The 21,539-nt window shown below is 50.0% G+C and overlaps 2 protein-coding genes across 2 annotated transcripts; both read right to left on the bottom strand.

Annotated features, from left to right (window-relative positions):
* Window positions 1–225: 225 nt before the first annotated feature.
* On the bottom strand, window positions 226–8,294 carry syt8 (synaptotagmin VIII). The gene is made up of 9 exons (XM_056599449.1): window positions 8,047–8,294; window positions 5,681–5,801; window positions 4,502–4,668; window positions 3,983–4,078; window positions 2,784–2,951; window positions 2,417–2,584; window positions 2,061–2,178; window positions 1,521–1,654; window positions 226–1,256 (listed from the first exon to the last, which is right to left on the bottom strand). The coding sequence occupies exons 1-9, from the start codon at window positions 8,122–8,124 to the stop codon at window positions 1,014–1,016; spliced, it is 1,293 nt and encodes a 430-aa protein (XP_056455424.1). The 5' UTR covers window positions 8,125–8,294; the 3' UTR covers window positions 226–1,013.
* A 610-nt stretch (window positions 8,295–8,904) lies between these two features.
* dldh (dihydrolipoamide dehydrogenase) lies at window positions 8,905–16,378 on the bottom strand. Its single transcript, XM_056599354.1, has 14 exons — window positions 16,269–16,378; window positions 15,383–15,458; window positions 15,023–15,102; window positions 14,508–14,576; window positions 14,149–14,218; window positions 13,782–13,882; window positions 13,345–13,488; window positions 12,910–13,011; window positions 12,538–12,728; window positions 11,894–12,064; window positions 11,338–11,527; window positions 9,948–10,085; window positions 9,617–9,706; window positions 8,905–9,190 (listed from the first exon to the last, which is right to left on the bottom strand). Exons 1-14 carry the CDS (start codon window positions 16,305–16,307, stop codon window positions 9,125–9,127), a joined length of 1,527 nt encoding a protein of 508 aa, XP_056455329.1. The 5' UTR covers window positions 16,308–16,378; the 3' UTR covers window positions 8,905–9,124.
* Between the last annotated feature and the right edge of the window lie 5,161 nt (window positions 16,379–21,539).

The following is a 21,539-nucleotide window of genomic DNA, read 5'->3' as shown; positions in this document are numbered from 1 at the left end:
TATCTCTGTTCCTCCTCCCTGGGAAATGAAAACAATCAACTTATTCACCCTGGAGGACATTCTGGTGTTGCCAAGGTCCTAGCTCCCCCGCTCTCTCATCAGACAGAGCGGGGGAGAGAGAGAGGATTCTGACTGATTGCATTCTTCTGGACCCACTTCCTGTACATACTTAACCACTTCCTGTGAGGACATCAACTTCCTGCTGCCATGGAGGTTTGTAAATTAACTGATGTCTGCCGCTTTTGGGATAGCCAAATATATTTAATACAGGGAGTAAATATGACAAACAGGCCAGTTTTTGTTCTTAACATTCGAATGCATATTAGATCCAGAGTGATGTTGCAGGTGTTGATGTCACGGGACAAGTGATCCGTGGATTAGGGAGAGACTGAGTCTGCTCTTCTGGTTCACTTCCCCCTGAGCCACTTCAAGTTCAACAACCTGCAGGACCTGCTGGAGGTTCTGAAGGACCCAGGGCAGGAGGTTCTGTAGAGGACCTGCTGGAGGTTCTGAAGGACCAAGGGCTGGAGGTTCTGAAGGACCCAGGGCTGGAGGTTCTGTAGGACCCAATGCAGGGGGTTCCGAAGGACCCAGGTCTGGAGGTTCTGAAGGACCCAGGGCTGGAGGTTCTGAAGGACCCAGGGCTGGAGGTTCTGTAGGACCCAGGGCAGGAGGTTCTGACGAACCCAGGGCTGGAGGTTCTGTAGGACCCAGGGCAGGAGGTTCTGACGAACCCAGGGCTGGAGGTTCTGTAGGACCCAGGGCAGGAGGTTCTGACGAACCCAGGGCTGGAGGTTCTGTAGGACCCAGGGCTGGAGGTTCTGAAGGACCCAGGGCTGGAGGTTCTGAAGGACCTGCTGGAGGTTCTGAAGGATGCATGGCTGGAGGTTCTGACGGACCCAGGGCTGGAGGTTCTGAAGGACCCAGGGCAGGAGGTTCTGAAGAACGCAGGGCTGGAGGTTCTGAAGGACCTGCTGGAGGTTCTTCGGGGGACCCCGGGGGACGAGGACCCCTCAGCGCTGCCTGCTGATCATCTTGGGCAGGGCCAGCTTCTTCTTCAGCACCAGGGTGGAGTTGACCTGCTCGGCGGTCAGCAGCGTGTGCCACTGGCCGACCGGCCGGCGGGGGTTGGCCAGCATGTCGGCCCAGTGCACCAGCTGGTTCCCCGATGCGTCCGAGCCCAAGAAGATCTTCCCCATGGGGTCGTTCCGCGACACCGCGTCGTGGTCCCACACCGACACCACCAGGTGGACCCGCTGGGTCACATGGTACAACACGGCCTTACTACCCACCCTGACCGCATCCGCCTCCTTAACTTAACCATTGCGGTAACCCTGAACCCAAATCCCTTAACTCTGACACTTAAATAAAGCCCTGAAATCCAAATATAAACCCGAAACCCATAACCACAAAATCGAACCACAAACCTGGCCAAAACCCTCATCTCCAACCCTTAACTCCAACCCTTAACTCCAACCCTTAACTCAAGTCCTGAACCCCCACCCCGCTGTGGTCCTCACCTGGATGTGGTCGAAGGGGACGTCGAAGGAGAACGACTCGTTGAAGTACGGGTTCAACGTCTTCTTCTTGATGGAGGTCTTCTTCTTCTTCCACTTCCTCTTGTCCAGAGCCAGCTGGACCTTCACATAGGGGTCTGCACACAAACAGCAGCTTCAGCCACGCCCTCTACAGGGTTCCCTCTACAGGGTTCCCCGGGACCGGGAGTCTAATGTCTCAGGCTGCTGGGAGAAGCCAGCAGTACCGGACCAACTGTAGAATATTACATCTAGGGCATTCAGCAGACGCTTTCATCCAAAGCAACTTACAATAAGTATGTTTGTCAGAAGAAAGAGAAACAACAATATATTCTCTGTCGGTACAGTTCGGATGTTCATAGAACCATCAATCACTAGGTTAACCCTTTCCTCGTATACAACACAGATAGCTAGGATAAGGATAATATAAGTATTATATTATTCAAATGAGAAGAAAGATAAGGTGTACAGGAATGAGATGATTCCCCGTTCATCTGTCCTCCTGTGATGTCACTTCCTGTCTACCTGAGGACCCTCCCAGGTCCATGCTCTTAAGGTTCCTGGCCTCCAGGACAACCACCGTCAGACGGCCCCCCGCCGGCACGTAGCGCAGAGAGATGCAGATCTCTCCTAGGTCCTCAGGCTGACACACACACACACACACACACACACACACACACACACACACACACACACACACACACACACACACACACACACACACACACACACACACACACACACACACACACACACACACACACTCTGAGGGTCTGGACAGAGGGCCAGGATTGAGGGACTGATCAGGAATGAGGGTCTAGCCTGAGGGATTGAGGGTCTGGACTTAGGGCCAGGAATGAGGGACTGAGGTCAGGACTGACCTCACACTTGAGGGGGTCGCTGAGGTCCTGCCACACCTCGATCACGTGGTTCCAGTCCACAGAGCTGAGGTCCACCCTCAGCTCCCCGATGATGTCGTGTTTGGAGAACCTGTCGAAGTCGAACACCTGCATGACCACCACCGACGCGGCCAGCACGCTCCTCGTCACCTGAGGAACACACACACACACCTCAGGCTGAGGCCTTCACCTGGCTCCTTCCTGTCGTGTTACTGAGTATAACTGTTTAATGAGGAGTTCACAACCAAGAGGCTGAGCTGAACCTGAAGCTCCGCAGGAGGCCCCGGCTCACCTGGAGGGGGACGGGCGGCTCACCTGGAGGGGGAAGAGCTCGTTGCAGAACGCTCACCTGGAAGGTGAAGTGCTCGTTGAACAGCGGTTTGAGCGTGTTGCGGTGGACCTTGGTCTCGTAGGTCTTTGTCCTGCTGGGGGAGATGTAGACCTTCACGTAGGGGTCTGAGGACCCCCCCAGGTCCATGGCCATCAGCTCGGCCGCCTGCTTGATGCCCACCGTCAGCTAGGAGGACAGGAAGAGGAGGAGATACCAGACAAGAAGTAGATACACAGGAAGAGGCATGAGATACCAGACAAGAAGAGGATGAGATACCAGACAGGAAAGTAGATACACAGGAAAGTAGATACACAGGATGACCGGGGGCCTCTACGAATCATTGCTAGTATTGCTGACTTCTAGCGTCTCTAGCGTGGAACTACAGTTTTCCGAAGTTGGACTGCAACAAGCGCTCTTTCCATCCATGTGTTCTTGTCATATTGATCTCAATCAGGTTGTCGCCAAGAGTGAGAATCACTTAGGTCGGATTTGGCCAACAGGAATATTTTAGGCCCCTTGAATCCCAAATCACGTGAAAAAAAAAAAAGGCTAAACTTATGTTGATTTTGAAATTAACTGCCCCCAGTAGTCTTTCTTAAATGTGAAGTCTGCATTTTATATATTATAATATAAATAAAATATCTATTTTCCTTCCATAAAGGTTGGTCAGGAGAAACCTATGCTAAAGGAGGTTAAAGGATGCATCGAGGCTCCTTTCCTGAGCATTTTTAGAATTTCCTCCCAAGAACTTCTGGGTCATTTCATTAGGAAAGGAAATTTCCTATGCAAAGAAGAGAATCCGCAGAGGCCCCGGAAGTAGATACACAGGAGGATAGGAAGTAGTTACACAGAAAGACAGGAGACAGATAACCAGCTAACAGGAAGTACATACCCAGCACACAGGAAGCAGATAGCAGATAGTATGTGCACCGCAGTCATACAGCAGATCTCCTGCAGACAGGGAGGAAAAACCCAGTAAGAACCCGTGAAGAAAGGAAGCAGACTGGAAGCATATACCCAGCAGACAGGAAGCAAATACCCAGCAGACAGGAAGCAAATACCCAGCAGGCAGGAAGCAAATACCCAGCAGGCAGGAAGCAGGCACCCAGCAGACAGGAAGCAGGTAGGTTGTCCTGATAGGTGGACCATCAGGGAAACTAAAGGGCGTGTATCGATGGCTGGGAGGGCCTTGAAGGTGTAACCATTGTAACGCTGACCTCGGTCTTGGTGGCCTGGTAGTCCAGAGAGTACAGCAGCTTCCCTCGCTTCTTCTGGTTGGAGCCGTACCCTTTATCATCCCTGCCGGAGCCCACCTGGCACACACACACATGCAAACACACACACACACACACACGCACACGCACACACCAGAAAGACACACACACACGCACCAATACAAATAACTACAAAATAATAACAACACAAAACTAGACTAAACAACACAACGCACACACACGTCCAAAGAACTACGCAAAGCAACACAATAACAAAATCACAATGACTACATGATAACAACACAATAACTAAACTATACAACACAAGAACACACAACTACTCAATACAATGACATCAATAACGCAACAGATAAACAACAATAACACAACATGAAAAAACACACCGACAGTGGAGTCAACCACCCCCCACCACCACACATAACGCACATCAGCCACCACACAACAGACTCACAGACACACCACACAACAGGTGTGTCCGGTGGCCAGCAGGGGGCGTCTCACCAGCGCGGCGCCACTCGCCGCCTCCAGCCCCTTCAGCTCCAGCTGATGCTTCTTCTTCTTCTTGCGGCTCTTCTTCCGTTTGCAGTAGCAGCAGATGCAGAGGCAGATGACCACCAGGACCACCAGCCCCCCCGCGGCCAGGATGGCATACAGCGCCCAGAGTGGAACTACGCCCCCGGTGGAAGAGGAGGGAACAGCGGAGAATGGACATCAGACCCTGGAGCCCTCGTCTAAAGGGCTGATTATGGTCCCACGTTCACGCAACGCAAGGGGGTTACGGACCCGTTATGTCCTAGCAGACCCTCCTTGTGTCCACCGCAAGGGCCTGACGTGCGCCTCCCAATAATTGTAACATTCCGTCGAGGCGACGCAGCAGCAAGGGCTGTGATTGGTCCGCTCACTAAAACCCGACGCAGAGCCATAAAGGTTCACGACTGCGTCGAAGCCTCTGCGTGGTCCTTGCGTTCCGTGAACGTAGGACCATAATCAGCCCTTAACATTGAGGGTCACATGGTGGGGCTGGGATCTGCTCCTGAATGATGGTCGCTGGTTTAAGGAACCTAGTCCATAAAACTCTTATCTAAGATTAAGGGACTGAGCCTGGTTCCAATATCAACTTAAATGCACGTTTTTTTAAGTTTTAACAACGTCGTGTATGTGCATTGGTGTGACCAGGTGTGTTTTGGTTTGTGTAGGTGTGTGTTGGTGTGTGACCAGGTGTGTGTGTTGGTGTGTGTGGGTGTGTGTGAGTGTGTGGGTGTGTTGGTGTGGGACCAGGTGTGTGTGGGTGTGTGACCAGGTGTGTGTTGATGTGTGAACAGGTGTGTGTTGGTGTGTGACCAGGTGTGTGTTGGTGTCTGACCAGGTGTGTGTCGGTGTGTGACCAGGTGTGTGTCGGTGTCTGACCAGGTGTGTGTCGGTGTGTGACCAGGTGTGTGTCGGTGTCTGACCAGGTGTGTGTCGGTGTCTGACCAGGTGTGTGTTGGTGTGTAACCAGGTGTGTGTTGGTGTCTGACCCTGTGTGTGTTGGTGTGTGACCAGGTGTGTGTTGGTGTGTAACCAGGTGTGTGTTGGTGTCTGACCCGGTGTGTGTTGGTGTGTGACCAGGTGTGTGTTGGTGTGTGGGTGTCTGTAGGTGTGTGACCAGGTGAGACCAGGTAAGGGGCGGGGTTTACTTACAGGGAAGGTCATGCAGTATCTGGTCGATGAAGCCGGGGGCGGCGGTGGAGTTGGAGCTGTTCTGTGTGACGGAGGTCAGGGGGGTGGAGGCGGTGGACGTGATATTTATCATGGCTGCGTTCTGGAAAACAAACATACATGAAGCGGGCGGGGATCCCAGAACCACGAGGAAACGATGGCCTGACGAGGAGGCGATCGGTCTCATGTCTGACCTCTGCCACCATAGTGCTGCTGCCCCTGGTGGAGGAGGACGGTATTACACAGAGAGGGTCCCTAGTGGATGGGGACGGTAGTACACAGAGAGGGTCCCTAGTGGAGGGGGACGGTAGTAAACAGAGAGGGTCCCTAGTGGAGGGGGACGGTTTTACACAGAGAGGGTCCCTAGTGAAGGGGGACGGTAGTAAACAGAGAGGGTCCCTGATGGAGGGGGACGGTAGTACACAGAGAGGGTCCCTAGTGGAGGGGGACGGTTTTACACAGAGAGGGTCCCTAGTGAAGGGGGACGGTAGTAAACAGAGAGGGTCCCTGATGGAGGGGGACGGTAGTACACAGAGAGGGTCCCTAGTGGAGGGGGACGGTAGTACATAGAGAGGGTCCCTAGTGGAGGGGGACGGTATTACACAGAGAGGGTCCCTGATGGAGGGGGACGGTATTACACAGAGAGGGTCCCTAGTAGAGGGGGACGGTAGTACACAGAGAGGGTCCCTAGTGGAGGGGGACGGTATTACACAGAGAGGGTCCCTAGTGGAGGGGGGCGGTATTACACGAGAGGGTCCCTGATGGAGGGGGACGGTAGTACACAGAGAGGGTCCCTGATGGAGGGGGACGGTATTACACAGAGAGGGTCCCTAATGGAGGGGGGCGGTATTACACGAGAGGGTCCCTGATGGAGGGGGACGGTATTACACAGAGAGGGTCCCTAATGGAGGGGGGCGGTATTACACGAGAGGGTCCCTGATGGAGGGGGACGGTATTACACAGAGAGGGTCCCTAATGGAGGGGGGCGGTATTACACGAGAGGGTCCCTGATGGAGGGGCAAGGTATTACACAGAGAGGGTCCCTAGTGGAGAGGGGGGTGGTATTACACAGAGAGGGTTCCTAGACTCAGACTGTGTCCTATTGGGTCTAAGTCCAGCGGTCCGCAGCAGATCGCTGGACTGCTCCCCTGCAGGGAGAGCAGCTGGATCCTCAGTCCAGACTCTCTGCTCCCTCCTTGATGCTGTCGGATGAGTGCTATCCTGTGTGCGGTGGCCCACGGCGTCGCTGACACCCCGTGTGATGTCACATCCTGTGTGCGGTGTCGCTCCTTATGATGTCACATCCTGTATGTGGTGCCCGTGGTATCGCCGTCGCCCCGTGTGATGTCACATTCTGTGTGCGGAGTCCCTCCTTGTGATGTCACATCCTGTGTGCGGTGCCCGCGGTATCGCTGTCGCCCCGTGTGATGTCACATTCTGTGTGCGGAGTCCCTCCTTGTGATGTCACATCCTGTGTGCGGTGCCCGCGGTATCGCTGTCGCCCCGTGTGATGTCACATCCCGTGTGCGGTGCCCGTGGCAAAGCCTTGTTGAGTCAGTCTCTTGTTGACCGAGCGGGGAGGGCGGGCCGTTAGCTAAGGGCGGGGTTCCTCTGATAACATTCTCCACTAATGAGGCCAAGTGTGGACCCTGGGCAGACCAGACCAGAATAGAACCGGTCCAAACCAGACCAACACCTGACCCATGAGGAAGAATCCAAGAACAGACAGAAACCCTCTAGTTCACTGTTAAAAACATCTATAGCCAATATTGACCAAACTCAGAGCCAGGAGCCACTCTAATTTCGGCAGCACCCTTATTGTGTTGATATTAATTTAAGACTCACAAGGCTTTATTAATCTTGCTTGAAAGTTTTAGTTTTCGGGCTTATCAAGAGATATAAATTGAAATAGTATAACAACAATTAAAAGAAAGATAGTTAGAAAAGGTAAATAGAAAAACACATGGCAATACAAAATGTCCGAAATGAAACACAACTTCTCACTGCCTAAACTAAATGAAACCTGTGGTTCAGTTTTGACTGGTAATATAATGTTTCTGATTTGAAGTGGTTTTCTTTAGAACAGCGACTGACTCCATCACCTTGTCAACATCTGGAGGCATAATGAACTCATTGTTCATCATTACCGGATTAAAGGCTTCAGACCAGGAGCATTAGTGAGTCTGGTCCTCAGAGCAGAAGATCTGGTTCACAAGACAAACACAGGAGGCACACACTGCGCTAAGTACACTTCCATTCCCGGCAGGTAAACGCTTCTCTCTGTTTTTCTTGAACGACTAGTCTGCGCCACTTTCCCTCTCTGAAAGCAGGTGAGATGGCGGTCTTACCTGGCGACTGGTTTTGGGGCCGTTTGTTCCGTCCACAGCTCTGGTGATGTCAATCACATATCGACTCCCGGTGCTCATGCGCTTTATTTACGCACAGCGCGTTCCTCCGCTAGCAGCGCGTTCATTCTTCCTGATCTACTCAGCGACACCCCGCCCACACTGTACACACTGATCCGACCAAACTGTACACACTGCAGCACGCTGAACCGACCGCACTGTAAACACTGACTGATCAGACCACACTGTATTCCCTGGAGCAAGCTGATGCTCAGCCTAAGAGTATAAACTGTAATGCATTTATTGATTGGCTGCCGAGTGGACTACTCACACACACGCACACACATACAACCAACCACAAAGACAAACTACACACAGACAAGCACGCACGCAACTTCTGTAATATTAAGTATTATATGTGCGACAACAACTAACATATACTTGTGTAATATTAACTTGCATAATATATTAGTTTTAGCTCAAAATTACCAGACACATCCGTCAGGTAATTAATAGTGATAGCAATAATGATATCAATAAAATCCTGTCCTATAACCGAAATATTTTATACATAGAACAGTATGGCCTGCCCATACCTGTTTGACATCGTACTGTTGATGCTCCTAAACCCCACCCACTCTCCCTAAACCCCACCCACTCACCCTAAACCCCTACCCAAACCCCTCCCACTCCTCAGAAACTCCTCCCACTCCTCAGAAACCCCTCTCGCTCATCAGAAAAACCAGCAGGAGTGAGCAAATGTATCAAATTGTTCTGTTGAGCAACTTAATTTATTGTTTGAACACCATGAATTGTTTTATAAACGGTTATTTTGGAAACGAAAAAATAATGAGACTGAGATCTCTGGCCAATAACTTTATTGTTCTCACCAAATGTTTAAATAACAAAGTATTGCACAGCGAGGGGCAGGGCTACTGGTGTTGTGCGTGAGTGTTTCTTGGGTCAGAGGTCGTAGAGAGAATGATTATGTACAGAGAGAGAGGGGGGTGAGAGAGAAGGGGCTGAGAGAGAGAGAGAGAGAGTGAGAGAGCAAGAGAGCGCAGGAGCGAGCGAGGAGATCTCAGAAGTTGATGGCTTTACCGAAGGACGCAGCGAGGTTTGCTTCTCTGAAGGCTTCCGACACCGTCTGGAGAGAAGACCATGCAAACATTAATGAGGGACACCTACTACAGGAACTACAGTGCTTTAAGGAGCTGAACTCCCATCACGTTAACGAGCTGAACTTCATCACGTTAACGAGCTAAACTCCATCACGTTAATGAGTTTAACTCCATCACGCTAACGAGCGGTACTCCGTTACCTTAACGAGTTTAACTCCTTCACGTTAACGAGTTTAACTCCATCACGTTAACGAGCGGTACTCCGTTACATTAATGAGCAGTACTCCATCACGTTAACAAGCTGAACTACATCACGTTAACGAGCTGAACTACATCACGTTAACGAGCTGCACCATGCAAGGCCGTACTTTGAGGACTCACCAGTCAAACACCGTATTATGAGTGTGCATTGGGCTATGTAGCAATAGTAGAACTGGAGTAGTAGTACTCACAGGGTGGGCGTGGCAAACGCGGGCCACATCCTCACAGGAAGCTCCGTACTCCATCGCTAGCGCCGCCTCGTTGATGATCTCTCCCGCCCCCTGGTGGACAAACAGAGTTATACTGTTTAACAGACTCAATAGATACTAGACAGATCTCTGCTGCCCCCTGGTGGATAAACACAGTAGTATAGCGTTTACCTAATAATTACAAACATAATAATAATGTAGTGTACATGTTGATTGCGTGCTTTTGTGTCTGCTTGATTGTGTATGTCTGCACGCATTTGCAGTCTCCTCACGGTCCCATGTCTGTGTGTGGCTGTGTGTGTGTCTCTCTTACGGTCCCCAGGATGTGGGCCCCGATCATGCGGTCCGTCTCCTTGTGGCCGAGGATCTTCACCAGACCGTCTGTATCCGCGTTGGTCTTCGCTCTGCTGTTGGCCGCGAAGGGGAATTTCCCCACCTTGTAGGGGATGCCCTGCACACACACACACACACACACATTAGATATACACACACCTGGATACTACAGTACTGCTACACCTTGTCTCACATTTAATTCTTAATTTGAATCTACCAATCACATTACAAGAGACAGGATTCAAATATTTGGCCAGCCTTAACCCACTGAAAACACGGTTGTGAACATGCCCCAAGCTGCCAAAAATAAACACTATTAGTAAACTACTAACGATTTTATCATTGAAAGCAATTTCCATTTACAGATCAAACACCCAGCCTATCTCAAGTAAGAGCACCTCCCTTCTGTCTGTTTAAAAACACAACATCAGGGGTATTTGGGATGTTACACATCACATCAATAGAGCTGTTAAACCATTCCGACATGATGCGTGACTGTTTGTACATGGTCACATTTTCTAGAAATACTTCTTTAGCATTGCTGGAAATCAGATCGACAAGTCGGTCATGGCGTGCAATATACAGTCCTTTGTACATAGTACAGCCATTCACAACATGGGCAACTGATTCAAGTTGATGGCCAGAGTGCATTATACAGCGTGGATGGCTTTGGCAGTGAAACAGAGGATGTCCTCCCCAACAGCAGCATTTTTGTACATGGAGTGGGAAGCAGAGTGGTCGGCAAAGTCTAGGCATGCTAAGGCATGCTAAGTCCAGTCCAGTGTTGTTTGCTCTCTGTTTGTTATATGTTAAGAAGGAATCTCCTTGCTGTTGTGTTCTGTAGTATGTGTTGTGCCTCATTGTGATATACAGTTGCCTCTGCGGTTACAGATAGGTCGGTGACAACTGCATCAGATGCCTGTGGTGCTGTGTGCGAGTTGTGTTGTGTCCATTCCAGTTTGACTGTCATTCTGTTGCACAGATCATTTAGGTCCGGCCAGTCCGACCGAACTCCAAAGCCTGCAGCTTGTGTTTCAAGATTCCCGCTGCTTTTCCTCCCAAAGCCTAAGAAGCTGTCCTGGCCTGCTTTGGCCATAGGGACCTACCTCTCCCTGAGGTCCAGCATGAGGGAATCTCTGGCAAGCTCTCTGACAGTGGCATCAGCATTGTTAAGCATGCTGAGGAGGTGTGTCAGCCTGGTAGCAGTGTATACCCATTCCAAGTTTGGGACACCCAGCCCCCCCCTCTTTATGTGAGAGGAAGATGAGATCCCGGGTAGAGTGCGAGTTCAGCCCTACAAACGCAGGGAACCCTGAGCCCTGCTACTGTATGACATCACTCAGCGCTGACGTCACCGCTCCACCACCCACCTCCTCTTTGAGCTGCTCCTCCGTCTTGCCGATCCAGGCCACCTCGGGGTGGGTGTAGATGACGGAGGGGACGCAGTTGTAGTCGATGTGCACCGCCCCCCCGGCCATCCCCTCCACACAGATGATCCCCTCGTCCTCCGCCTTGTGGGCCAGCATGGGCCCGGCCACCACGTCACCAATGGCAAAGATACTGAGAGAAGAGAAGAGAAAGAGAAAGAGAAAGAGAAAGAGAAAGAGAAAGAGAGAGAGAGAGAGAGAGAGAGAGAGAGACTCTTTAATGTGCAGCTGAACAAAACAGAAAGTACAGAACGATGGATTTATGGCGTGTGGATCTGGAGGTAAAGTAGTAAAGTGATCTAAACCGGAGTAGAGTCACTGCTTCAGCCAAACACAGCCTGGTTATCTTGGTGACCAAGCGCTGTCTGGGTGTGGTCCAGGGTAGTACGGTAGTAGTACTGTAACAGTACTGTGTCAGGAACAGTACATGGGTACTGTATTAGTACTGTGTCAGTAACAGTACCTGGGTACTGTATTAGTACTGTGTCAGTAACAGTACCTGGGTACTGCGGTCTGGAAGCGCCCGTTGACAGGGATGCGCCCCCTGTTGTCCAGGGTGATGCCGACCCCCTCCAGCCCCAGGTTGGAGGTGAAAGGTCGTCTCCCGATGCAGACCAGCAGGACATCACAACTCAGGGTCTCTGACTTCCCCCCCGCAGCCGCCTCCACCCTGATGGGTAGTATAACATAACATAATAATACATTATATAAATAATATAACATAATATATAATCAAATATCAAATAGAACACTATGTTATATAAATAATATAATATAATAGTATCATAATATACAATGTGCAAAGCAGTACTGACAACACGTCTATTTTGATGGATATATAATATAATATCTCTAATGTTATATAAGTCAGTACTGACAACACGTCTACCTTGATAGATATATAATATAATATAATATCTATAGTGTAATAAAAGCAGTACTGACAACACGTCTACCTTGATAGATATACAATATAATATAATATCTATAGTGTAATAAATGCAGTACTGACGCCACGTCTACCTTGATAGATATATCATACAATTAATATCTATAGTGTAATAAAAGCAGTACTGACAACACGTCTACCTTGATAGATATATAATATAATATAATATATAGTGTAATAAAAGCAGTACTGACGCCACGTCGATCTTGCCGTCAGGCCGGCGTGACGCCCCCATGACCTTGGTCCCCAGTTTGAACTTCATGCCCTGCTTCTGCAGGATGCGCTGGAAGTTCTTGGAGATCTCCATGTCGATGCCCAGCCCCCCCACGTGGCCCAGGAACTCCACCGCCGTCACCTTGGAGCCCAGCCGCTGCCACACTGACCCCTGCAGGCCGGGAGGGGAAATACACTCCTTTAAAACCCTACTCTACTGGTAACCCTGCTGGTTATAGGTAGTCTACCAGGTACAAGTAACCCTACATGTTATAGTTAGTCCACTAGGTACTAGTTACCCTCCTGGTTATAGTTAGTCTACTGGGTACTAGTAACCCGTGCTTTGGTCTCACCAGCTCCACTCCGATGACGCCGGCTCCGATCACGATGAGCTCTGCTGGAACCTTGCTCAGAGACAGAGCGCCGGTCGACGACACGATGGTCTCCTCATCGATCTGGAGAGAGACAGAACCGTCAGAGAGAGAGAACCGCTCAGATCTAGAGAACCAGAGGTCAGATCAAAAGAACCAGAAGACAGTTCTAGAGAACCAGAGGTCAGATCTAGAGAACCAGAGGTCAGATCTAGAGAACCAGAGGTCAGATCTAGAGAAACCAGAGGTCAGATCTAGAGAACCAGAGGTCAGATCTAGAGAACCAGAGGTCAGATCTAGAGAAACCAGAGGTCAGATCTAGAGGAAGCAGAGGCCAGATCTAGAGAACCAGAGGCCAGATCTAGAGAACCAGAGGTCAGATCTAGAGAACCAGAGGTCAGATCTGTGCAGGGTTACCTCAATGCCGGGGAAGGGCGTGACCTCCGACCCGGTGGCAATCAGGATGTTCTTGGAGTTGATGACCTGCTCGCTGCCGTCGTCGCAGATGGCCGTCACCTGGTTCTTACCGCTCACCCGCCCGTACCCGTTTACGTGGGTCACCTGACAGGAAGTGAGGTCACAACATCAACACCTGACTAAGATTCAAGTTAAAGACCGGAGCTGAATGGATGGTTGCAGTACGAACGCTGACAGATAGGGGGCGGTTTAAGTTACTGGATCTGAACCAGAGAGGGGTTCTAAAGGCCCAGTGACTCTAGTGACATCACAAGCAGAGTACCAGCTAGGTGTAAGATGGACCGGTTCACCAGGTGGTACAGTCCACTAGCTAAGCTGGTGCGGCCCCTGGTCATGTGACCAGAGCCCCGACAGGTGATGAGGAGCGGAGCACAGACCTTGTTCTGCTTGAAGAGGTGAGCGATGCCTCCGGTCAGGGCCTTCACTGCGCCGCTCTTCTGGGCCATCATCTTCTCCAGGTTCAGAGTCAGACCCGTAACTGACACACACACACACACACACACACACACACACACACACACACACACACACACACACACACACACACACACACACACACACACACACACACACAGTGTTACACCAGACACTGATTCTGATGATATCCATCCGGCTTTAGGAGCGACGAGTCAGAGGAACACATGGCCATCTCAAACACCCCCCAGTGCTCCACAGTCCTACGTCGCTTCCCCCTCCCTCCATCCATCCATCAAGGACTGCTGTCCAGGGAGATTCCATCCTTACTTTCAATTCCTCTGCTCTCAAAGTCCTTGCCATGGGCCATGTGGTAGAGGTAGGAGTTATTGAGAAGAGCCTGCAGGAGAGAGAGGAGTAGGGGAGGGAGATGGAGAGAGAGGAGTCGGGAGGGAGAGGAGAAGGAGAGAGAGGAGTAGGGAGGGAGAGGAGTAGGGGAGGGAGAGGAGTCGGGGAGGGAGAGGAGAAGGAGAGAGAGGAGTCGGGAGGGAGAGGAGAAGGAGGGAGAGGAGTCAGAGAAGTTTAGCATTGCCTTTAATATACTTGAGTTGCACTCTAATGGGTGAAAAGGGGGGGGGGGGGGGCTTGTCTTCTGATAGGCTACAGTAGTACTGGGGGGCGGGGCTCACCTTGGAGGGGATGCAGCCCACGTTGAGACAGGTCCCGCCCAGGGTGGCGTTCTTCTCCACGCACACCGTCTGGAAAGAGAAGAAGACGTTATCCGACGCCTCTACCTTCCCTCACCACAGGGGCCCTCCTCAGGGCCCCCCCTCAGCTACAGTCTGATTAGTCTGTAGAACCCACAGAGTGACCCCTAAACAGAAAACGTCCTTCACCGTTCACCGGGGTCCCCTCAGCTCTAGACCCTGTCTCAGAGACAGTCAGGACCCCCCCCCCCACTACCCTCACACGTCATTACAGAGCAGCGAGGGGTCAGAGGTCACCTTGCTCAGATTAGACTGTGACCATCGGGAATTGAACCCAGAACCTTTCGCTTGGGGTCAAACCTTGACCCCTACACCATATTGGACCGTGTGCTACAATCAATGTGATTCTAGATATTGGTGTTTAAGTTATGGGTGCAGCTGCTAACACTCTAGAGTCTCAGCAGTCCAACCGACTGATTGAAGGGGTCGATACTCACTTTGAAGCCCAGCTGAGAAGCTTTGATGGCAGCTACATAGCCCCCCGGTCCAGAGCCCACCACCGTGACGTCAGCATCCACTGGGACAGAGCATTCAATAACTTTATTAATACGACATCCGCTAGGGAGGAGACCATTCAATATAACTTCATTTATAAAGTAATCACTAGAGGAGAGACCTTTCAACCAAACTTTATGCTTCCAAATTCCAATTAATGTTTCACCCCTTCCCTTGTGAACACACTAATGACCACTTGGATTGTGTTGCTTCTAAGATGACTACAGTCTCTGTCTCAGCCAAAGTACACCAACACTGATACAGTAGGAGAGGATAATTTATTGAGCTTGTTAATAACTTACGTGCTGCTTTGTCTGCATAACTTCTGACGGAGAGGACTGAGGCGCCGTGGAGTTTACACGGAGCGTGGGGGCTCCGCTGAGGGACACAAGCACGGGGGGGGCTCAGATGAATACAGAGCCATCCTCAACCCAGAGGGAGGTTCACGTGACGTCTCATCTGTAATCTACTTTAGTGGATCACCATCGACACTTTCTATAAGTGAACCCGATCCTAAACCTCTCAGCATCTAATCAACTCCGTTAAAATGGATATTAGGCAGTTTAAGTATGAATTTCTGTATGAATATGTATATATGCGCATTTCATTGACATTAATGCTCTCTACATCCGGTATGCATATTTCTCTAGAGTTTTGTCTTGTCATACTCTGGTATTAAAGTCAGACAGACTTACATCGATCTTAGATCCATAACATTTTCCATTGAATAACATTACATAACTGATATACTGTGGCGGTTTGACATGTTAGGACTAATAAACACATATACCTGACCTTGGGTGTCTTGAAAGGCATCTTTAAATGTATTATATAATATAGAATAAACACCACAACCCAGCACAAGGGTAACGACTTAAAGATAAGACTTAGAAATCAGTCCATCATAAAAATAAATCAATAACACTGATCCGGTTTTGTAACCAAGGGCTTTGAGTACCCATCTTAACGGGATGTGCAAAGAATTTATATCACATTTAACAAAATTAACTCAACCCAGAGTCTGAGTCTACGCAGCAGCTAACCTGTGAGGAGCTAGCAGCTAATGCTAACGCTGAAAGGACGAGACCTGAGACCCGGGACCCGGGGCAGTGCGGTCGGAGTACCGGGGTGAGTTCCCCCGGGTCCCCTCCGGGACGGGGATCGTGTGGTGTAGGGGACTTGACTCACCGCTGACAGGGTCCGGTAGACATGTTTCCAGCTCTGCATGTTGACGGCTGACTCTCAGGATCAGTAACCTACACAAGGACTATTCGACTGCGCATGTGTGAGACCCAGCCGTGTTCCGTCGCTGCTCAATGACGCGCGTGACGTACCATGACGTAACGCAACGTGACGTAACATGAGGTACCATGACGTAATATGAGGTATCATGACGTTACATGACGCCTGCTTAAGGCACGGGAGATGTCTTGATTAATATTTATAAACTTTACAGTTTTGAAGACATATATTACATTTTTATCAAATAATATTTCGATGGGTTTAAGTAAATTCTATTCAAACCACCAACCACATAATTTGGACGCTGAGCCAATGTGGGGTCGCAAGGATTTGTTGACCCCAAAACGGGGAAAGAAAACGGACTTTGGGGACAATGTTTGTCCTCAAATGGCCTAAAGCTGCAGGTTCCTCGTTTGGCCACCAGATAGCGCCGTTTTGCGTCAGTTCTGTGTTCTGTTATATCTGATGTCCGCTGTTCTGAGTGAGCGGGAACAGGGTTCATTATTTCCTCTGTTTTCTTGCCTCAAGACTCTGTCAGCATGTTCAGTCTGACCTACTTCATGGCATAAACAACTTCCTTTTTCCATTTCCTGGCCAAATAATAATAATAATATAGCTTATCCAAGCAATATCCCAATACTTTGAGGAGCATTTAAAATGATGGCGGTGGTGGTTATGATAGGGTGACCAAACGTCCTCTTTTCCCCGGACATGTCCACTTTTTACGTCCCGTCCGGGGCGTCCGGGGGGGTTTTATTAATTGATGATAATGTCCGGTTTTCGGACATTATCTCGTTGCATATTTGTTTTTGCGTCGTCGCATATTTGTGTTTCTGGGTCTTTCACATAACCTACTAGTTATTACCATTGTATATGTCTATGGTTATTACGGCCTTCCAAGTTCTGGAAATGGTATCTCCCTTACGTTCCACCTTCTTGCGCGAGCTGACGGGTGGCGCCACGAGCAATATAAAAAAAAAATGCGCTGCGTAGCGGTTATCAATGAAGTACCACATTGTGTGGGGAATAGGTATTTTGGCGACCCATGTTGCAGGCGCACACCTGCTCGTTGAGAAGGTGCCGTGTATAGACGGAATGAAACCCCCACTGAAGTCCGTAGGCTCACGATACATACCCCCCCCAAAAAAAAAAAATCCCCCCCCCCTAAACTTAAATGTAAGTTCACGGACGAACTAAAGAAAAAAATACCCTGTTTTCGCCCCCCTCCCCCCCCCGCGACGAAGTGTCCTCTTTTTCACAAACTCAAATCTGGTCACCCTAGGTTATGATGTGGTTGTCATGGTCATGGAGAACCTGGTGTTGCTGGTGTGCTGTCATGGTGATGATGGAGCTGCTGTTGGTGGTGTTGTCATGGGGATGATGGAGCCGGTGAGGGTGGTGTTGGTGCGGTGACAATGGAACCGGTGATGGTGGTGTTGTCATGGTGATGATAGAGTTGGTGTTGGTGGTGTTTTCATGGTGATGATGGCTGCTGTTGGTGGTGTTGTAATGGTGATGATGGAGCTGGTATCTGTGGTGCGTTGTCATGGTGATGATGGAGTTGCTCTTGTTGGTGCGTTGTCATGGTGATGAGAGAGCTGGTAACGTTGGTGCGTTGTCATGGTGATGATGGAGCTGGTATCAGTGGTGTTAGTGGTGTTGTTGTTGAGACAGGATACAGGGGATTACTGTGTGTGTGTGTGTGTGTGTGTGTGTGTGTGTGTGTGTGTGTGTGTGTGTGTGTGTGTGTGTGTGTGTGTGTGTGTGTGTGTGTGTGTGTGTGTGTGTGTGTGTGTGCGTGTGTGTGTGTGTGTGTGCGTGTGTGTGTGTCTCTTTCACACCTCCGACCAGACGCTTAGGGGGAGGGGAGGGGGGTCTGCTGCCCATGTGCTATTGAGCCTCTTGTGCTTCAGCACAATGAGCCCCCCACCCCCCCCCCACAGCCACCACTACTAACACACACACACATACACACACACAGGATGTGAGGTGGGCTTATAGCACCACAACACACACCAACACACACCCACCTGGTCAGTGCTTGTGTTTTATTTTTCAGAAGGAAGTATGCTTCTTCCCCACCCTGAATGATCATCATCATCATCATCATCATCATCAACATCATCATCATCCTCATGATCATCACCATTCATATCCTACCATAAAGAGAGCTAATGGAAGAGAGACAGAGAGAGAGAGAGAGAGAGAGAGAGAGAGAGAGAGAGAGAGAGAGAGAGAGAGAGAGAGAGAGAGAGAGAGAGAGAGAGAGAGAGAGAGAGAGAGAGAGAGGAGGAGGAGGAGGAGGAGGAGGAGGAGGAGGAGGAGGAGGTGTATTGAGAAGAGGAATGTCATTGACAGTCTGCTCAGTATGCGAGGGGGTCTTTGTGTTGGGGGTCAGGAGACCATAGAGGAACAGACACACATACACACACACACCCTCAAACAACGCCCCCCACACCAAAACACCTCCTCTCTCACACACTAGACACACACACACACACACACACACATACCAACGCACAACAATTATAAGAGCAGCTTTATTAATTATGCATTCGCTGTTTTGTCTTCTAAGTTTTCTGAGTGAGAGAATGTTAGAGAGAGGCTTGGGCCATTGAAACTCAACAAGGGACGGAGATGGGGGGGGGGGGGGGGGGGGGGGGGGGGGGGCGCGGAGAGAGAGGGCGGGAGATAGTGAGGATGAGAGAGAGAAATAGAAATTCCCTGCAAGAGTTCTGTGTGTGTATATTTGTGTGTGTGTGTGTGTGTGTGTGTGTGTGTGTGTGTGTGTGTGTGTGTGTGTGTGTGTGTGTGTGTGTGTGTGTGTGTGTGTGTGTGTGTGTGTGTGTGTGTACGCTACCCAGACAAGGTTACGTCGAGAGCAGGAGAGAGAGGGATTCTGGGAGACTGATGATGTCGTCCATTACATCACTAAGTGGGTTGCTAGGAGACGCTCACCGTTTAGCATCGCACTTTCAGTCTTTTTCTTTCAGAAAGTACTCCCTTCCTCTCTCTCAGCCTCCCCCCCTCCCTCCCTCCCCTCCTCCCTCTCTGTGTAGTCTGGTGGTTTTGTTGGTCTTTAAGTAGCAGCCAAACATCTCCTTTGAGGCCATTTGAAGAAGCCAGCGCCGTCGTCTGTTCCAGTGAATAATCTTTGTGTTCGGGGAGTCTTACACGCTGACCTCCACGTCCCCAGCTGCACCGAGCGCCCGAACAAACGCACCCCAACCGCCAGAACAAACGCACCCCAACCGCCAGAACAAACGCACCACAACCGCCCGAACAAACGCACCCCAACCGCCAGACCAAACGCACCCCAACCGCCCGAACAAATGGACCCGAACCACCAGAGAACAAACAGCCTCGCAGCACTATGAACAAACGCACCCTAACCACAAAACAAACGCACCCTTACCAAAAACAACCGCACTCTAACCACAAAAGAAACGCAACCTAAGCACATAACAAACAGACCCTAACCACCTAACAAATGCACCCTAACCATAAAACAAAGGCACCCTAACAACGTTCCCAAACCAAAAAACAAACACAGCCTCCACCTAAGAAACGCACCCTAACCACCCTTACAAATGCATCCTAACCACAAAACATAGGCACCCTAACAAACACACCCTCCACCTAACAAATGCACCCTTACCACGAAACAAACGCACCCTAACCACAAAACAAACACACCCTAACCACAAAAAAAACACACAAATAACCACAAAATAAACGCACCCTTACCATAAACAAAAGCAGCCAAACAACAAACAAACGCACACTAACAATAAAACCAACGCACCCTAATAAACGTACCCTTACTACAAAACAAACGTTCCCTAACCAGAAGACAAAAGCACCCTAACCACAAAACAAATGCAAATAACCACAAACAGACGCACCCTAACCACAAAACAAATGCACATTAACATGATGATCATCGTCTCTAACATGATGCTATTGACCAGGACGCTGGGTCGGCCTGACCGGTGAGTGGGCTTGAGGGTGGGGCTTGAGGGTGGGGCTTGAGGGCGGAGCTTGAGGGTGGGGCTTGAGGGCGGGGCTTGAGGTTGGTGCTGGAGGGCGGTGTTAGCGTTGATCCAGAAGCCTCCGGATCAGGGCCTTCTCTGGGGGGGGGTCATTAATGCCCGGGTTGCGGGGGCGTCTCGGGTTTACTATCGGGGAGGGGGGTCTCTGTTTCTTCTCCAGGACCTGACCTGTCAGTACAAGCAATCCGCACACATACACACAGGCACACACACACACACACACAGACACACACGCGCACACGCAGACGCACGCTCAAACTCACCCTCACACTCACACGCACTTGTACTCGCACACGCACACAATCACGCACGCACACTCATACACACACGCACTCGCACACTCATATGTGCACGCACACACACACGTACGCACACAGATACAGACACACACACACACAGTGGGTGTGTGTGTGCAGGTGTGTGTTTTTTAGACCTTTGTGCAACAGAACGGTCCAAGAGTTAACCTGTGTACCCGCTGTTTGTGGTGTGTATGTCTGTATTTTGTAGGTCTGTGTTGATGTGTTTGTGCGTGTGTGTCTGTGTTTAGTAAGTGTGTATTGATGTGTTTGTGCGTGTGTGTCTCTGTATTTAGTAGATGTGTGTTGATGTGCTTCTGTGTGTGTGTGTACAGGTCCATGCGTGTGTGTTGGTGTCTTTGTGCGTGCGGTGTAAACAAAGCAAGGTAATAACAGTTAATCTGGAGAACAGTTTCAGAGCGGCCGGAATGTCATTCAACTGGTTCTACTACAGCAAGTTACCACAACAACGACAACTGGGGATAGAGAGTTACCATGACAACAACAACTGGGGATAGAGAGTTAGCCCGACAACAACCAACTGGGGATAGAGAGTTACCATGACAACGACAACCAACTGGGGATAGAGATACCATGACAACAACCCACTTGGGATAAAGAGTTAGCAAGACAACAACCAACTGGGGATAGAGAGTTACCATGACAACGACAACCAACTGGGGATAGAGATACCATGACAACAACCCACTTGGGATAAAGAGTTAGCAAGACAACAACCAACTTGGGATAGAGAGTTACCATGAAAACAACCCACTGGGGATAGAGAGTTAGCGCAACCATAACCAACTTGGGATAGCGAGTTACCATGACAACTACAACCAACTAGGGATAGAGAGCTACAATGACAA

This window comes from Gadus chalcogrammus, chromosome 9, assembly GCF_026213295.1.
Source record: "Gadus chalcogrammus isolate NIFS_2021 chromosome 9, NIFS_Gcha_1.0, whole genome shotgun sequence".
In the NCBI taxonomy this organism is placed as follows: Eukaryota; Metazoa; Chordata; class Actinopteri; order Gadiformes; family Gadidae; genus Gadus; species Gadus chalcogrammus.
Note: the sequence above shows the minus strand (reverse complement) of the source record. Positions and strands in the feature narration are given on the sequence as shown.